The 18,360-nt window shown below is 37.4% G+C and overlaps 1 protein-coding gene across 3 annotated transcripts in view; it reads left to right on the top strand.

Moving 5' to 3' along the window:
• Positions 1 to 18,360, top strand: part of LOC131983282 (protein shisa-8) — a 133,335-nt gene that overhangs the window by 103,562 nt on the left and 11,413 nt on the right. For 2 of the 3 annotated variants that reach the window (XM_059347984.1, XM_059347985.1), the window contains 2 exons: positions 2,964 to 3,032; positions 15,237 to 15,353. In XM_059347984.1, the coding sequence (XP_059203967.1) occupies positions 2,964 to 3,032; positions 15,237 to 15,353 (186 nt within the window). The remainder of the gene's footprint in view (positions 1 to 2,963; positions 3,033 to 15,236; positions 15,354 to 18,360) is intronic. The other variant, XM_059347986.1, reaches the window with a different exon arrangement.

Raw genomic sequence — 18,360 nt, 5'->3', positions numbered from 1 at the left:
GGATTTTGTTTGCACAATCTAAGGTCATGAATTGGGAGATTACAACAAATCTACATTTTTAGACATTCCAAAATAATTTAATTTCTACAGAGCTGAAACTGAAATTGAAAGTTTGCCTCAGTTGATATGGGTTGATCAGAGATTGTTATATTCATTGTTTATAAGAAAACTATTTACAAAACAGAACAGAATCAGAAATAAACTTCAGATCAACATTTTTTTATTCTTTTTTATCACAAAACACATTACCTGTGTATTTGTGTATTCATGTACATACATTAAAATCAGTGACTTTTGGTTTCACATGGAACAGAAAACACTTTCCTTGGATAAAAATCCTATGTTGTTTGACCCATACTTCCAACCAGCCCATAGATCTCTATGAGGAAATCCACTGTTGATGAAGGTCCTAAATGTAGCTTTATAATTAAACAGATTAAGGTCAAACAAACCAAAAATCCATGACTGTCACAAAAGACATTTTTAAGGGAACAAAAGAGCGGCCAAGGTTGCTGATTGTTTCATCCGTCATCAATTAGCCGAGAGATACCAATGACCCTGACTCGACCTCTGCCGTGCACCAAACGCTGATCTGGAGTCTGAAGCAACTGATGTGAAATGTTTTCCTCAAAGATTAATCCAGGCAAATTAGCTTAATGCATGAGACCTAAAAATTGAGTCCTGTTGCATAACGGGGGTTTCTTTACCTCTCCGAATTTCTGCAGCTGTTAGAGAGAGCTGGAGATGATTATGCAACACGCACACACACACACACACACAGAACCAATGCACACACACACACACACAGTAAATCTGAAGCACACACAGGTTACAAGATGCTGCTCACAAACACAGACATACAGAAAGAGAAACAAAAACACACAGAGAACATCAGTACGTGTCTGAGGGTTAGCGAGCCAGTTTTAGATGACTGTGCAGTACAATTACCTCTTTTGAATAATTGAATCCTCAGAAGTTAAGAAGCGGTGGCCAGGGGTTTGCTTTGTTGTTCCTTGAAGAACAATTAGAGAGAAAAGGGGGGAGGAAGAGAGAGACGGGGGGAGGGAGAATGAGTCATGGTGACTTTGAGGGGGGCCGGTGGGACTGGAGACGCCTGTCAGAGTTAAAGAAGCTCTTTGTAGATAATGAAAAAGAAATAATGGAATAAAGAGATTCACTCGCACTGTTTGCTTCACTGTTACATAACACACTCAAGCACAAAAGGAAGCGTACACCCTCATGCACGCATACACCGACAAGCACTAATTATCGCATACACAAACCGCAATATGAGAAGATAGGCAATATTCTCCTGTATGTATCCATTGTGTATCCATTCAATGGTTTTCTTGATAATGACTTTGGTTATTGTCAAGAAAACCATGGAAAATAGCTAGATAGTCAAACTCTTATGAGCTGTTGTTATCGTTATATTTGTCCAAACAAATGTACCTTTAGTTGTATCAGGCATTAAAATGAACAAGAAAATTAAGAAAGAAAGTTGGTCTAATCATTTTTTCCATGTGAAATGAAAACATTTCCGTGTCTCTTTTCACTGTCAAGCTGTCTAGTAAAGTCAAAGAGATGATGGATTATAATCAGTATTGTATTGAGGCTAATGGCGCTGTCCGTGGTGCTGAAAAGAAACAGTGGAGCTCTCAGTGGGACACTTAGTGGCTCTGTCCATGGTGCTGAAAACAGCTGCCCTAAATTGAGGGAAACATGAAAACCAAGAGAGACGTTCTCAGATTTTTTTTCAGTTTTCTTCTTCTGCATTTATCTCTCTCCCATCTGTTCATCTCTCACTCTCTCTTGCCTGTCATCCCCCTTCTTGAGCTTTTACTCCTCCCACCATTTGTACCGATTTGTTCTGATTTTTGTGACATATCATTAAAAGCTTTTAATGATATGTCTACCGAACTTTCCTTGGACATTATTTACTTAAAGCTGCACTAATCATTATTTTTATATTGAAAGTAACCCAATGCATTATATAACTCTGCAGTTTCCCTCAGCTCACCTTTTAACATCTTTCTTTTGGCTCAGTTTGCCTCAGTTTGTTTGTCTTTATTTTAGATGCATTTTAACTGTGTTTTAAAGCGTAAAGTTTAAGTACCCTGAAAAGCACTGTATAAATAAAATGTATTATTATTATTATGTGGGTGGGTGGGTAGGTAGGTAGGTAGGTAGGTAGGTAGGTAGATAGAAAAGATGGATAGATAGATTTGTCACTGTCACCAGAATAATGAAATTATTAAATTAAAGGAAAATTTAAAAAATTAATTAAATTAAATTATTAAACAAACATCCTCACCAGTTGGTGTGAATTCCATTGAAATAAATAAAATCCCTAAAATATAAAAATAAAAAAAATACCTAAAATGAAATAATAAATAAAACCAGCATTCATACTGACATTCTGTTAGTTATTGCACAACCATGATCAGAAAACATTTTTTTTTATGTTGGTTAATTCTTTGGACTGTGGTTGGATAAAAACTGTTCTTGAACCTGTTTGTCCTTGTTTTTATGGATCTGTATTGTTTGCCTGAGTTCAAAAAGTGAGTGTCCGGGGTGGGAATTGTCCTTAATTATTAATATAAATATTAATTATATTTCAGGAGAAATATGACACAAGTTGAGTCTAAAGTCATAAAATTTGTGACTTAAATCCACATCTCACATTCATGATACGCGAGATAATATAAATGCTGTGTTCATGTCATTAGATGGTGTTTACATGAGTCTTTTTCTTTTCAGTCTTAATGGGAATTGAATTGTAATACTGCTAATGTAATGTAGAGTTACAAGATTAGATCACGGTTGTCTGTTGACTGTCTCAATATACTATCACTGTATATAAGCTGCCTTTTCCTTCATTCCTTTATTCCTCATGTCCTTGATTCCTTCTCTTTGCTATCTCCCTTTATCAATCTGTTTCTCCTCCACTTTGTGTTCAACAGACCCTGCCCCAACCATCTCTCCAATGGGAGTAAAAGGCGCTGTCTATCCCCATGTTTATTACCAGCCCAGTGAGTGTGTGTGTGTCTATGTGTAGATGTATAGTGGTCCACTGCATTATGTAAAGTGCTGAGCAGACAGACAGTCAAAGTTCAATGCATCCAATGTGTGGGCCGAAGGCAGAAAATAATGGTGTTATCCTGGGATAAGCCCTCGTTTACCCTGCAAATAGAGTGTGTGAGAGGGAAGAAGAAGGGAGGGGGCGATGACAGAGAGGCTTCCTCATTGGAATCAGTGTACTGAAATGACTCCATTTACTCCATTTAACACATACAAACAAGAGCGAGACTAAAGAAAGAAAGTCGGAGAGCAGCATGGGATGAGTGGGCAAGCGATGGGTGCAACAACTCTTTCTAGTCATTTCATCACTCTCTTTATGTGCCAGTTGTCATTGCAAAGTTAAAAATTCAAGCAGTTTTACCAGTAAAGACAACCAACAAGGCACTTTTTATAACATCACTGCGTGTTAAATGGAGACTGTCCTCTCCCAAAAAACGACCACATTGCTGGTTTTTACAAGCAGCTTATACGACCCATATTTATGTTTAGCTTTAAGGCAGCGACCTCTGGTGGCTGTAGATCATGACAGGAGCAAAGGAGGAAGTCAGGTGACGTACAAAGGGCAAACTCTGGGTCTGAAAAGCAAAACCGATGCGGAAAAACCTTAAAACTGCATTCTTTCTAATGGCCAGCAGGGGGAGACTCCACTTGGCACCAAAAGAGTAAATGACCCTACTTGTCACTTGGTTTGTAACCTCAATTAACTTCAAACTGATGAGTCTATGCTCTCAATCAGTTGTTTCATATTTTCTTCAATACTGTATGGTGTTCAATTTGGAAATTATTGTCCCCTTTGTGATTTCTTCTTTGAACTCTGACCCTTTCACAGTGTGTTTTCAGATCATCAAAGTTATTTGTAAAATTTTTGGTTGAGTACAAATGTTTAGTGTTCTTTTGTACTTAAAGATAATAAAGTTGTTGCTGTTGATTTTGAATTACAGATGCAACTAGCTAGCACTACCTGATAACTTAAACCTTCTAGCTCCTGATCAATTCTGTACATGTCCTGGTTTAACCCTGTTATGTTTGTTGACCTGGGGCATGTTCAATTCAGTCCATCCAATCCAAAAGTGTCAGAAACTAAAAATTCACAATACACATTGCTTATATTTCATGATTAACTCCATTACTAACCATTTTAATCAATATTTAATTCAATGGTGTTCTTAAACTCTCACAGAAAATGGTTCAGTGAGGATAATTAACTAGTTTTTCATAAAAACAGTGCATGTTAAAACTTTTTTAGATGTACATTGGAAAGACCTGAATATAAAATGCAATGGTTTTACATGACATTGATTTAAAAAAAAATTATTTTACATTTTTTATGTTTTTCTTTTTACTTTTTACTTTATTATCATTATTTTATTCATATTTTTACTTTGAAATGGGTCAATTTGACCTGCAACATAACAGGAGGGTTAAAAAAGCAACAAAATTGTGACAACCAAAATGCTATTCTTGAGGCTACAAAACAGTAGTCCACAAAAAGATTGGTGACGTCATGGTGGCCACGCCCACTTGTTTTATACAGTCTAGTCGGTGACATAGTTTAAAAGAGGTTGAAACCCACCCACGTGCCTGCAGGTAGTGGTAGGGTCAGGCCAAAAAAACATTATGTTTTTTAACAAACATACTTATTTGAACCCAAAGCATGATCTTTCCCTGAACATAACCTGAGACAATGACGTGTCACCAGACGGGGCGCTGATTTAGGAAACCTTTCATATATCATCCCACCACAGATTAAAAAACAACACTTTTCATGCTCATGTGCACGGCCATCCACTATGATAAAAGTTAGGGTAGAGGATTTAAAATATTAAAGGTGGATGAGTGCTCCCCACACGTTGCTTTCATTGCTTCATTGCAAAACAACAGATGGCCCGCCTTGCACTCACTGACAGAGAATAAAAGCGTAAGATAAGAAGAGCTACAGGAAGAAGCAGGTGAGCGAGAAAGGAAGGAGGACTTAGAGACGGGAAGGGGAAAAGACAGTTACATGAGCAGGAAGAGGCATATGACAGGAAATGTAACCGAGAAAAAGTATACAGAGATATAAAGATTAAAAAAAAACCCATGGTGAGAGAACGGGAGGCAGGAAGGGAGAGGACATAAACAGAGCTCAGCTGCAGCATCTGCTCACACATTCTATACATGTGGTGTGTGCGTGATTTAGAAGCACTACAGCACGATATACTTCACAACACCTCAAACAAATGTTTGCGTGTATTTTTTTCTGGCACGATAAGAAAAAATATTAATGATGGAGGCCCATATGTCACCCACATGCCACCCACTGAAAGCTTTAACATGCAAACAGTATGTAATTACCTAACATGTTCCAGGTTAAGCTCTGATTTTCTTTACATTTCAAGCACCAGACTATTTTTAGATACTGTTTAATATTTAATAGAATGGTGAAATATTCTGTAATTATTCAATCCTGAGCACATAATAAGCTGTGTTACCACTGATGTCAGTGCCTTCATCAGTTTTGTGAAATGATCATACATTGAGTTAAGGTGCTGTAGTTCTGGCTGAGAAATGGAAACACATGCGAATGTGACACAGTTACAGTTTCTAATAAATGTTTCAGAAGAAAGTCTTAATTTGCCGTACATCATGTGGCCTAAAATAAGCCTAAAAATAACACATCATTTTCCAAAGTACTGTGTGTAAACAACAGCTGAATTATTTGTGGTATGCATATCTGCTGTGTGCAAAGTTCATGTTAAGCCTGTTTAAACAAGAGTTAGATACTGTGGTGAATTAGGGTTAAAGTTTGTAATAATAATGAGGCAGATGGTATTTGCAACAAGGTGTCAGTAGCTAACAATGCTGTTTGCAACTGGTATGGATAGCCAATGTGAATACCATGGCAAAGACAAGCACCCAGGTGTCCATCGCCAACAAGTAAAAAAGTATTACTTTTACTAAATAAAAGTGACTTATTACATCCCAAAGTATTAATTTCTAACTATTATGAGTCAATTTTACATCAACATGGTAAAGGAGCACTTTATTCACACATTGACCTTAGCCTTATAAGTTAACCCTAACCCTAAAGTTACCTTTACCCATTAGATAGTTAGTTTTACTAACTAACCAACTGATTAAGAACTTTTTACATTTTCTCACCTATCCACACTAAATTAAACAATACATTTGTTTGTCCACCACGCAGCAGAAAATTGAACCCATCACGCAAGGTTTGATGGCCCCATGACTTCCAACTTGAGCTAACCAGCCAGATTTAAAAACCAACCCACCTTACACTTTTTAACCCTCTGGAGTCCATCTATTTATTGAAAATACACGTTTTATTTACAGTAATAACTTTATTTATATATGATATGTAGACAAGCTGAGAAAGCCAGTTAAAGTTCAATCATAGGAGCTTTCACAGTGTGCCATTTATATTTCTTGACCATTTTTATATGTCAATTTTCTTTCTACAATGAAAACTATTACTATTTTTAATTTACATGCAAATAGACTGTTTTGTAGTTGTATTATTTATTATTATTTCTGTTGTTTTTGTGTGTATAAATGGTTTAAAAAAATGGTACTTTTCCATAGACATCTGTGTCTTTTGCTTGTATTTTCGGTTCCTGGCAGCTTTATACTTTGTTAATTAAAACAAAATGAAAAATCTGACTGATAGCCAAGTTTGTGTCAAGAAAAAGGAGCCATGCATGTGATGTAAAGACTGAAAGATGCTAAACAGAGACAGAAACGAATCCATAGGAAGTTGACAAAGTTCAACCAAATCTCCTGGACTTCAGAGGGTTAATGTTAACATTAAGCAAGTGTCGCATGACAGGTCTTATTCTGAATTGGAGTGAGATCCATAATAGCGCAGGATTGAGAGGACCAGGTGTAAATAGTCGAATAGAACCATAAATAGCAACAACAAAAAAACCATAACACATAAAATATGACAAAAAACTCACAAATCCTTGCATGTGTCCTAAATGATCCAACCTTGCAAAGTGAAACCATGTGTTTCCTCAAGAAAAAAGTCTTTTTGGACTTTAATCCTTGTGAATGTTCAAGTTTTTCAACAAAGATTTTTTTTTATTGCTGTATTGTTACAACTTTAATCCTGGAAATGGGAAATTTGGGTTTTTTGTCTCCAAATATTACCCCCCTTCCCTTGACAGAACCAGGCTACCTGTTTCCCCCTGCTTCCAGTCTATATGCTATGCTAGGCTAACCAGCTGCTGGCTGTAGCTTCTTTATATTTCGCACACAGAAAAAAAAATGTAAATGGTGTCATTGATTTTCTCATGTGGAGCCTTTACACACTGGAAGCATAACAAATACATGACATGAAAATGAGAAATACTCAGCTACAACACTACTCATACAGGCAGCAATGCAAATTTAACGAAAAAATCACTAAATCCTTTCTATTTGCTACAAATTGTAGTTTTCCTGAGCTAATGCTGGTTGCATGCAGTGAGTGAGGACACATACTGTATGGTTGTGTAGCTTCCGCTCTAATAATTTAATATGCTTACTGGCCAACATAGAGCCCTAAACAGCTGGTGCATTACTCTAATATTTTCATATAGAAAACCTCATGTACAGTTCTCCAACATGTGTCATAAAGTAAAGTTCTCCTTCGTGGCCTCCTCTGACCTGTCCTGCCCACTCAGCCCTTGTTTCCTTCCCTCATACATGAAATGATGTGACATATACGCCACTTGGCTGTTCATCCACAGTGCCCTACAGTTCCATAAGTGCACTTGTCTTAGCCTGCGTGGCTAACAGGACTCAAACTCCCCCCCTGCTAGTTTTATGCACAATGCATTAAACAACACAGGACTCTCCTCTCTTTTTCTCCCCGCTTGCTGCCCACACCACTCCCCTCCTCTGTGCATCTATTTTCTTCTTCTTCTTCTTCTTCTTCGTCTTCTTTCCATTCCTCTCTGTGTGACAGTCGTCATGTCAGAGTAAGGCTGGCTGAAGCCCTTGCAGCAGTCTGCCTCTTTGATGTTGAGCCCTGCTGAATTAGGCCATCACCCAGCGGTGCTCTGCTGCCTGCCTGCACACACACACACACACACACACACATAAACACATATACATACAAACAAAAACAAATGCATGCTGGTAGGAAAGCATGCAAAACAAAGTACACATGCTGCCACTCATAGTGGACGCACACGCCCTGCAGGTTTCACAGTACCTTCAATAATATGCATTAAAATATGTCCAAACATTTCCTCATTCTCACAGTTTGCATTCATATACAGTAAGTCCTCATTTCCTTCTCCGCTTCTCTTTAATAAACATAAATTTGAATTCTTATGAGTGCTACTCCTCTGAGGCCTCCATACTATAGTACATCAAAGAATGCACACACATTCATGAACACACACACACACACACACACACACACATATGCACGCGCTGGAAAAATGTAGGACATTCAGAGAGAATTTATTCAAGAATACAGAATACGGGGAAGAAATTATTCCCTTTCAATCTGCTCCCTCTCTGGCTTTAACAATGTGGCCGTATGAGTAGTAGCAAAGTGACTAAGGCAGGAAGCCTCTTGAATTACACATAACAACAGGATGATGACCTGACACATCATAAAATGATTATGTCTTAAAATGGAAATATATACTCTGCTGCCAGAGAGACGATGAGACCGTTCACTTTGTTATTCTATGTTCAGGATTTTGGAGCCCTAAGTGAGGTTTGTATTCAACCAAAACCTTCCCCAAACATTAAAGCTGCAGTGATCGATATTTTTATAGTAAAAATGCATGAAATTATTATGAATAATGTCAAAGGTCATAGTGACAATCCCACAGATAATTATCAGCCGACTCCGCAGCTTCCCTCAGCTTCTTTCAGCTTCTTTCAGCTCATCTTTTATATTTTCCAGCCGACTACTTTACTGTTGTGGTTCACTACCACTTAGTCGTGTCATTAGTGTCGTTTTCAACAGCAGCAGGCAACTGACAGACAAAGTTAGCAACTAGCTGGTGAACCCAGTGGAGCATTAGGGACCTAATGCTTGTGCCTCACTGGGAACATTTATTGCTTTTTAATTTTGACTTTTTTGATCTTTGTGCCTGTGTTAATGCATATTGTATACATTTTGTGCAAGGTATTGAGTTTTGGGTCTGCTTTGTTTTAATGCTTCACCTCCTATATTACAGCTATAATAAACTGTGTAGCCAAATCACAGACACTCAGACCTTTTAGGATAGAAATGTCCACATTGAAACTATTTAAACCAGGCGGCAAGCTCCGGGTCTGAGCAGGGAGGTAAACCAGGAAGTGTCTTAAGCTGCATTCTACCAAAAAATTTCCAGCAGGGGGGGCTGACGTCAGCTGCAGAAGCATTTTGGTCCATTCATTTCAATACAAAATGAGAAAACTTCTCACTTGATTTATTACTTCAGAAATGTTTTTAGGACAACACTATGGTCTCAATCGCTAGTAAAAAAAAATCTGCGTAAAGACAATTTGATGTTAATAGTTCAAATAATAGCCCCATTTAGAAGAAAATAGAAGATAAAGAATTGTATGATTTGGGGCGTGGCTACCTTTAATTCACGGGTCACAAACAAGGCGAGCCGTCATCAGGAGAGAAGAAAAGCAATACGTATCCATGGCAACATGTCAATAAAGTAAAAAAAAAGACGTTTAGCGGTTTGGTCTCATAACTTTCACCCTTTCACACTGTATTTTCACTTAATGACAGTTTATTTGAACATTTTGTTCAGTTAAAATGTCTTGTTCAGCGTTTGGTTGGACTAACAGACACTCCAAGGAGTCACTGTTCATTTTTCTTAAAGTAACGTACATGTTGTTTTTGTTTTTTGCTAGCCAAAATTAACATCCCAGTTAATGCTCCAGTTAATGCTAACATGAATTAGCAGCGGCTTCTCTCAGTCAGGTTGAGGTGTAGAGAGGCTGTAGTCAGTGATCATATCCCTCTCGCTCCTCCACAGTCCAAATATGGTCTGCTCCCCATTTCTGAAAACAAAAAAATTTAAATTTGAACAATGAAACTCAGTGAAGGTGGAAAATAATATTAAAATATATTGTTGTTGTAGCAGTGTTAGGAAGGGGACATTTTTGTTACCTTTTTTAAGAGAGACAGAATGGTTAAAAGCCAGATTATTTGTCTAAGGAGCTGGTGGAGCCTAAAAACAGAGCTAAAAAAAACCCATATATCCTCATTTATCCTCCTTTTAGTTTGTAGAGGAAGGGATGGGGCGATTAAAGCGTAGGTCATTGAGTTTTAATTATGTTTTAGACATCATCCAACCACTTTTTTTTAATTGAGATTGTAGTTTATAATGGTTGTGAGTAACAAACAATCTGCCAGAGTCAGGTTACACTCCTGTATCATTAATATACAAATGGCCTTTTCACCTTCTAAATTTTTACACAACTAACAAATTACCCACACCATCTCCTCCTTATCCCATGCAGTGCTGTTATTTAGTACAGTATTGCCAAAGCAAGTTGTACAAGATAATAAAATCCCTCTCTGTCTGTCTGTCTCTCTCTCTGGTGGCCAGGAACAGCCCTGTGGTCAAACTGGAGACCGGCCAGGGATCTTTCCATCAATTAGTTGATTTTTTCCCCCCTGTCTATCTCTGCCTTCAACTGCCTCTCTATCTTTCTGTTCTTCTCTCTATCTGACCCTCTCTCTCTCTCTCTGTCCGTCTCATTATTTCCACTGTTGTTGACTCGGTACAAGAACGCTTGAGAACATGGCATCCGAATGTAGGACACTTAAAGAGCAAAAGCTTTTTTTTTTTTTAAATGTTGTTATTAAGTAATCACTCAAAACAACCTAAAAACCCACATTATTTTGGTTATTTGCTTGAAGGTGATGCACCTTCAAATGTCTATTCTTTAAGTGTCAGTAGATGAATGAGTGAGGAGAGCAGGTGGTACCATAAGACAACAACACCCCTCACACACACACACACACACACATGCATAAAATTACAACACACAGTTGTGCCTCCCTGCGCTCCACGCCTCACACAGCGTGTCATCACTGCATATCAATTACACGGGGAAGTGAAGATCTATTTCTAATTCAATCAGTCAGCTCTGGTGTCACATCCCTCGCTCTCTGGCTTTCTACCGGCCTCGCTCGCTCTCTCGCTCCTCCTCGCTCTCCTGCTTCATTCTCACTGATGCGTCTCAGTCATCGTGGGGCTGGTGGATGCGGGTGTCTGGTTTGTTTGTTTGGTAATGCATTTGTGTGTGTACTTCTAACCCTTTTAAGTTTTATACTTTGAGTGTAGACATTGTCAGAATCAGCTTTATTGGCCAAGCATGTGCATATTCCATTATAAATCATGGACATACCGCAACGTCACTTGTTGGTTTGTGGACTGCCCGTTTGAGGCATAAAGTTCAGCATTTCACTCATCGCCATCTTGTGTCGCCATCTTGTTTCCCATACGGGGAGCAGACCATATTTGGACTGTGGAGGAGCGAGAGGGATCTGATCACTGACTACAGCCTCTCTACACCTCAACCTGACTGAGAGAAGCTGCTGCTAATTCATGTTAGCATTAACTGGAGCATTAACTGGGATGTTAGTTTTGGCTAGCAAAAAACAAAAACAAAATGTATGTTACTGACCTCAGTAAACTGAACAGCGACTCCTTGGAGTGTCTGTTAGTCCAACCAAACGCTGAACAAGACATTTTTATTGAACAAAACATTCAAATAAACTGTCATAAGTGAAAATACAGTGAAAGGGTCAAAGTTATCAGACCAAACCGCTAAATGTCTTCTTTTTTTTTTTTTACTTTATTGACATGTTGCTGTGTTTTATTCATGAATGAGTTACAAAATTAATCAAATATGGTAAAGACATTGACAAGGGTAGAAATAATAACTTCTCAAATGAGCACAAAACAGTTTCAGCTGTGTTAACATAATGTTTAGGTGTTTTAATTATAACTATGAACGTGGATTAACACAATGTGCCACTGGAACACAGGAGTGATGGTTGCTGACATTATATAATAGATATTTTATAAGAAAATCCAGCTTTAATAGTCATTTACCACATTTACAATGTCTAGACTGTATGTCTAAAATTGTGTCTTTTCTTTCAAAAATTAGGACATTTCTAAGTGACCCCAAACTTTTGTGCGGTAGTGTAAGTGTAATAATCACTTTAATTTTGGCTCTGTTTTGGTCTCCACCACCTACTGAGGGGAAAAAAGTCTCTTTAGCTGCTAAATGCGCCACTATGTTCTCCAGCTCGTTGCTGACTTTGTCTGTCTGTTGCATGGGGCTTGGCAGGTGGCACACAGTGGGGTTTTAGCAGCTTTTTTGCTGCTAGAAAGGAGGTTGATGACAGCAGTGAGACGAAATGTAAAAAGCTCAGAGACATAAAAAAAAAAAAAAAAGCAGCATAACTGAAGGGAAACGCAGTGTTCAGTGATAATCATATGTTGATTTGTCCCTACAAGCAACACCTTTCACATTACACATTTTAATGTGATACATTTTTATATAAAATATTGCTTGATGCAGCACCCTCCCCCTAAATCTACCTGTGAATCCGGAGCAGCTGTTCCACATGGTGTTATCAAGGTGTAGGTCACATCATTGTGGAAAGGAAATTACTTTCTGCACCCTGCTTCCTCAGCCTCTCATCAAATTGTCAATGCATCACAGCTGCCACCTACAAACACACATGGGATCACATGATCAATAGCAAAATGACTAGAATTACCAGGATATCGACAGCCGATCAAATCAGAGTGCACCAAAACATACAAATATTAGCATCAATCTCATGGACAAAGTATTAAAACTGCTGTATCGACATTCAGCTGCACCACAAACAATAACTCAATAACTCAGTCAGAGATGCTATAAGTGGTCAAGGAATTGATTGATAACATATCGTGTCTTTGATGTAAAAAGGATCTGCTTTGAGGAAGCTCTCAGAGAAACTGAGCCATGGGGATTCTACCGGATGAACAAATAACACCCTTACATTATATTTAAGTTAAATCAATAATGTAAAACTAGCATCTCAGGATGAATCAGTTTAAGACAAGACATGTTACCTCCCACTTCTTGTGTTGCTGTGATGTAATACTGCAAACCTTTTAAAATCTTTGACTCATAGTGTTATCATATCTCATAAAGACAAAATGTGTTTATGTTGCTTGTCAGCTGTCCGTGTGTGTATTCTAGTGGTAGGCCTGTATTAAGTCTCTTTCCTAGGAAACCTGCACATCTAAAGGCTTCATGAATATGTTTGTTATTTTAAGCCTAAACATTATGTAATGAGGGGTGATAGAAATGCAAATGATTATCCGCCTCACCTAATCATTACATCCACTCTTCCAAAAAAGAGCTTAACTACCATCTGATGACACATTCTGGATACTGTGTGCAAACATTGCATTTAAGAAAAGAAAAAAATATATATTTAATCTTAAAAAAATTGGAATCAGTCCTAAAAGGCCCTTGTGTACCATATCTACGGAAGCCCTGAGAGTCAAATTAGAAAAAAAGGGAAAAAAAATCAAAAATTCATCCAGATGTTTTCTCTCTTGTGTTTATGACTTTAGAACAGATGAAAAAGATATTTTTTTTCCAGGATAATAATAAGTTTAACCCTCCTGTTATGTTTGTTTTTTCAGGGGCATGTTTCATTATCTAAACGTGTCAGAAACTACAAATATCCCAATACACATTGTTTATATTTCCATTACTAACCATTTAAATCAATATTTAGTGCACATGGCTCACAGTTCAAGGTTCAATGAGGATAATTCACTCGTTCTTAAAACACAATCCATGTTAAAACTTTTTTTAATGTACATTAGAACAACCTACATATAAAATACAATGGTTTTACATGACATTGATTTTTTTTTTTACCTTTTTCTTTTTTCTTTTTATGAAAAAATCCTTTTATTTATGTATGTATTTATATATTTTTATTAAATTTTTAAACTTTCATTGACGTGTTAATTGATGGCAATAAAACACAGTCGCCCATAAAGTTGGAATAATTGTGTTTTCAGACACAATCCTCTGTTAATTGTGGTTTCATTTTCATTGTGAAATGATTGGAAGAGATTGATTAACAAAATGTTGTGAAGATAGACACTTAATCTGTCAAAATTAAATCACATTGTCACAAGGATCTTCGTGGAAAGAGGTAAAAAATATTTTCATTCCAACTTTATGAGCGAACGTGTAGTTTGATTCTGGGCCATATTACATAATTTACACACACTGTATCTTAGTCCGGCGGCTTAGCTAAATAAAGGGGACACGCCGGACAAAAGCACCAAATTTTTTTCTCTATCACCATAGTTTTCAATTTTTGGTAGGAGCCACTCCATCAAGATGTATTTACCTAATTTCCAAGTTCCTAAGCGGTCGGACATATCTAGGAACTTTGAAATTAGGTAAATACATGGCGAAAGTGAACATATCTATTTGATCAAATAATCATATAGTATTATTCTCAATAGCTTTAAATAATTCCCTGACCCAGAAAATGTATATTTTGACACCAAGATTGACCTTCTAAGTGGCTTGGAAGATATATTAATTCTCATAGATTTTATATGGCTGCCATCTCTGATCCGGAATCTTAATGGAGTGGCTCCTACCAAAAATTGAAACCTATAGTGATGGAGAGTATGTGGAAAAAATGTGGTGCTTCTGTCCAGTGTGTCCCCATTCTTCTCAAAAGTCAAACTGACTGCAAGAAAATATGAATGCTTTTAGTCGTATTTTAGCCTCTTGTGGCCAAAATTAGTACTACAACAACAAACTTTTAGGAAATATCAAAAAAAAAAGAAAGAATGTACATGCCTAACCTTTTATTTACCTGTTCTACAGTCAGAAACACATGAGAGAAAACAGTTCAGATCAGACTTAGAAAATAGATCTCCAGATTTGTTTTCTCACTTGCCTCTCAGGGCTTCTGTACCTACCAGAGTCACACAGGACCTTTAATCGTGTGAGATTGTTTCTTCCCTCTTGAGAATATTCACCTAACACTAGTTGATGGAAACATGTACGGATTTGCATTTCCTTTGACTGACACTTCAGGGATGTATTTTTTATGTGCACGGTATTCAAATAGAAACTGTCTCTGTCTCCCTCAGATCATAACCATTTGAACAATGCAGCCTTGTCTCCCCTGGGTCCAGCCATGGCCTTGTCTCACCCTCACAACAACCTGGGAATCGGCTTCAACAAATACACCTCGCTGAAGGCCGTGGGTGAGGAGGATTACACACACACACACACACACACACACACACACACACACGTAGTGACTCCATGGAGACACACATTTAAATACTTACTAATTGATGAAACTGTCACATAACAAGACAGATACATACACAGGCTGACTTCACAGAGTTCACAGAGTCAAATACTGTACATTTTAAACAAATCCCAATCAGGATGATGAAAAATATACTACATGTCTTCATTTTGATACACACTGACTGGGCAAGTGGTGAAGGGAGAGCAAGAACCAATTAGGAAAATGATTCTTTTATGAGTCTGACTCTCATCCAGCCATGTTAAATCATGACTCATGTTCGTGTGCTGTTGCTGATTTAAGATTTTTCCATAATATATGAGATCATAGCAGCCATGATGTAAATATTATGACTAGAGAAGCATGTTGTTGCAATAACAGAACAATAAAAACGGATCAAAACGTGACAGAATAAGTTTGGGAAAACATTTTTAATGGTATACTTTTTAATTACTTTATTAATCCCATAATGGGGAATTCAACATCTGCATTCAACCCATCCTTTTACACAAAAGTAGAAGAGTTGTGTGCCTTGCTCAAGGGCTCTTCAGTCCTTGATCTGTCAGGGATTTGAACCTCGATTCCTAACCTCCAGGCCAGCAAGGCCAGCAAGATATTCCTACAAACAATGTTACTATGGCATAGCAAGCAATTTTCTTGTTGTAACAATACACATGTTACAGCTTTTTTGCAAAAAACATATTGTTTTATCATAGAATATTGCACCTATTACGCTTCACAAGTGTAAACATCTGTCCAATATTTTAAACCCCTTAGTGTACCGACAGCCCACCAACTTTTTGCCGGTTTTTGTCTTTCCGAGGCAGTAGTGCGCTTAGTTTTAGGCTATAACTTAAAAAAACTGACATGTCCACTTTCAAAGTGGCCCCTCAAAATACCTGAATGAAAATGGGTTCCAACAAGTCTCCTCTTTACACACATACCCACTTTATGCTAACCCAATGCAGTTTTGAGCAAAAGCAATATAGTTATTCTCATTCAGTACGGATATGTTATTTTTGCCTACTGAATGTTAATATATCTGATTGATAATTGCACAGATTGGGTGTAACTGAAGAGCTTGTGGATTCAATTAACCCAATTTTATTAAAATGTGTTGATGTTAGTCTCTTTAGACACGTAGTGCTGAGCTGCATCTTAAATTAATCTTCAGGTTCCCATCTTTCAGATGAGGTACAACTTCTATCTGTTGACCTGCTATCTCCTCCTGAAAATCCATCCACTAACTCCATCCCCAAATCTCTATATTAGTGATAAGGGGTTAAAAAGAAGTATAATCAAAATTAAAGTTTCATGAGTTTTGAAGTATGTTCAGGCAGTGAAAAATGTGATCATTTGGGAAGAAGAAAAGAAGAATAAAAAAAATAAAAAATAATAATCATTCGAAATACAATAGGGACCTCGCAGGTCGTTGCCTGCTCGGGCCCTAATTATGTTCTCAACCACCATGATGGGAAAACCAATGCTCAGCACAAAACTCACCATTACAGGGACGAACTAGAGTGAGATATACAAGGAAGAAACCTTCTCTCTGTTGCGTGCGAGGAGAAATCTGTTAGCAAAACTCTCCTCTGTGAACACTTTAAGTAAGACTGGGTATTTAAGTCGAGCTCATCAATATTACCTCTTGTTCTGTCCTCTGCAGCTAAACATCACACACTTCAGTGAAAAGCTGTCACAGCTGAACAGGAGATTAACAGCTAGATGTAGATTTCAGACAAGCAGCTGTGCCTTTCTGCACTAAAACCAATGGACCGCATAAACCAATAGACTTAACTTCATACACTGGGGCTGTCATTTTTTTGTACATTCAAAGCTTCTATCGAGGCTTTGAATGTGTCTGTTGTCACCCTAATAAAAAAGAAATATCCTTGAACAAAAGCCTCACTTTGAATAAAGAGATTCATCAGATTAAATGACTTTTTAATCTATATAATCAACTTTCTTTAACAAATAGAACTTGACCGTTTGTAAATTGTCCCGCAGGTCAGAGGGGTTTGGGTAAGCTGATGAGTTCAGGCAGGTCAAAATGTGACAAAGCAGCATTCCCATTAAGTTATTAATAAGATACAAAAAACATGCAATAGTCCACTGTCCACACACACACACACACACACACAAACACACCACCACCACCACCACCACAGTGCTCAGTCCTTCAGGTTCAGGAGTTTTAGGTTATTTTTTTTTAATCCTTTTTTGAATCCTTTTCATTCTGCCTGTATATGCAACTTAAAAAATGTTAACCATGCCATGTTGGCCTCATTTTTTTTTAACATAACCGTGCTTTTATACTCCTAATTATTTTTCAGTTTGACTTACTAGATCAACATTTTAACCCAAAAAACACATAAAATCAGATTTCGAAAAAAAAATTCTATATTGTGACACTAAATTTATTTGACCTTATCTCCGGTTTTACACTCGAGGGATTGACAGCAGGGCTCGACGTTGCTTTGTATTTCACGTTGTGACGCCATGAAGAAGTCCTGTGATTTGATCACGCTGGCGTTATCAGCAACTCCAGACGGTAAAAAAAAACATGACCAGTGCATGAATTTGATGCATTTTGTTTTTAATTTACATTTTACACAGTGTCCCAGCTGTTTTGGAATGTGTTTGTAGTGTAATACCAATAATAGTAGTGTAGATGGGTACATACCAAAGGACCTGTTTTCCCCTGTTTAGTATTCTTTAAACAGACATAAATCCTTCTATTGAGTTTGGGTCAAACTTGATTCATTTCATTAAAGAATATTTCATAAATATGATCCACATAACCCTAAGACTGACCCACAACCCATGGTGTATTCAGTAAATACTTTACTTTGGAACATCTTTTTCTGGTTCCCATTACGTCCTATATATATATATACATATATATATATACAATCGACGATGGAAGAGCACATACTGTATGTAGAACTGGACTGAAC

This window comes from Centropristis striata, chromosome 13 (assembly GCF_030273125.1).
Source record: "Centropristis striata isolate RG_2023a ecotype Rhode Island chromosome 13, C.striata_1.0, whole genome shotgun sequence".
In the NCBI taxonomy this organism is placed as follows: domain Eukaryota; kingdom Metazoa; phylum Chordata; class Actinopteri; order Perciformes; family Serranidae; genus Centropristis; species Centropristis striata.
This window is presented reverse-complemented; position numbering and strand designations above follow the sequence as displayed.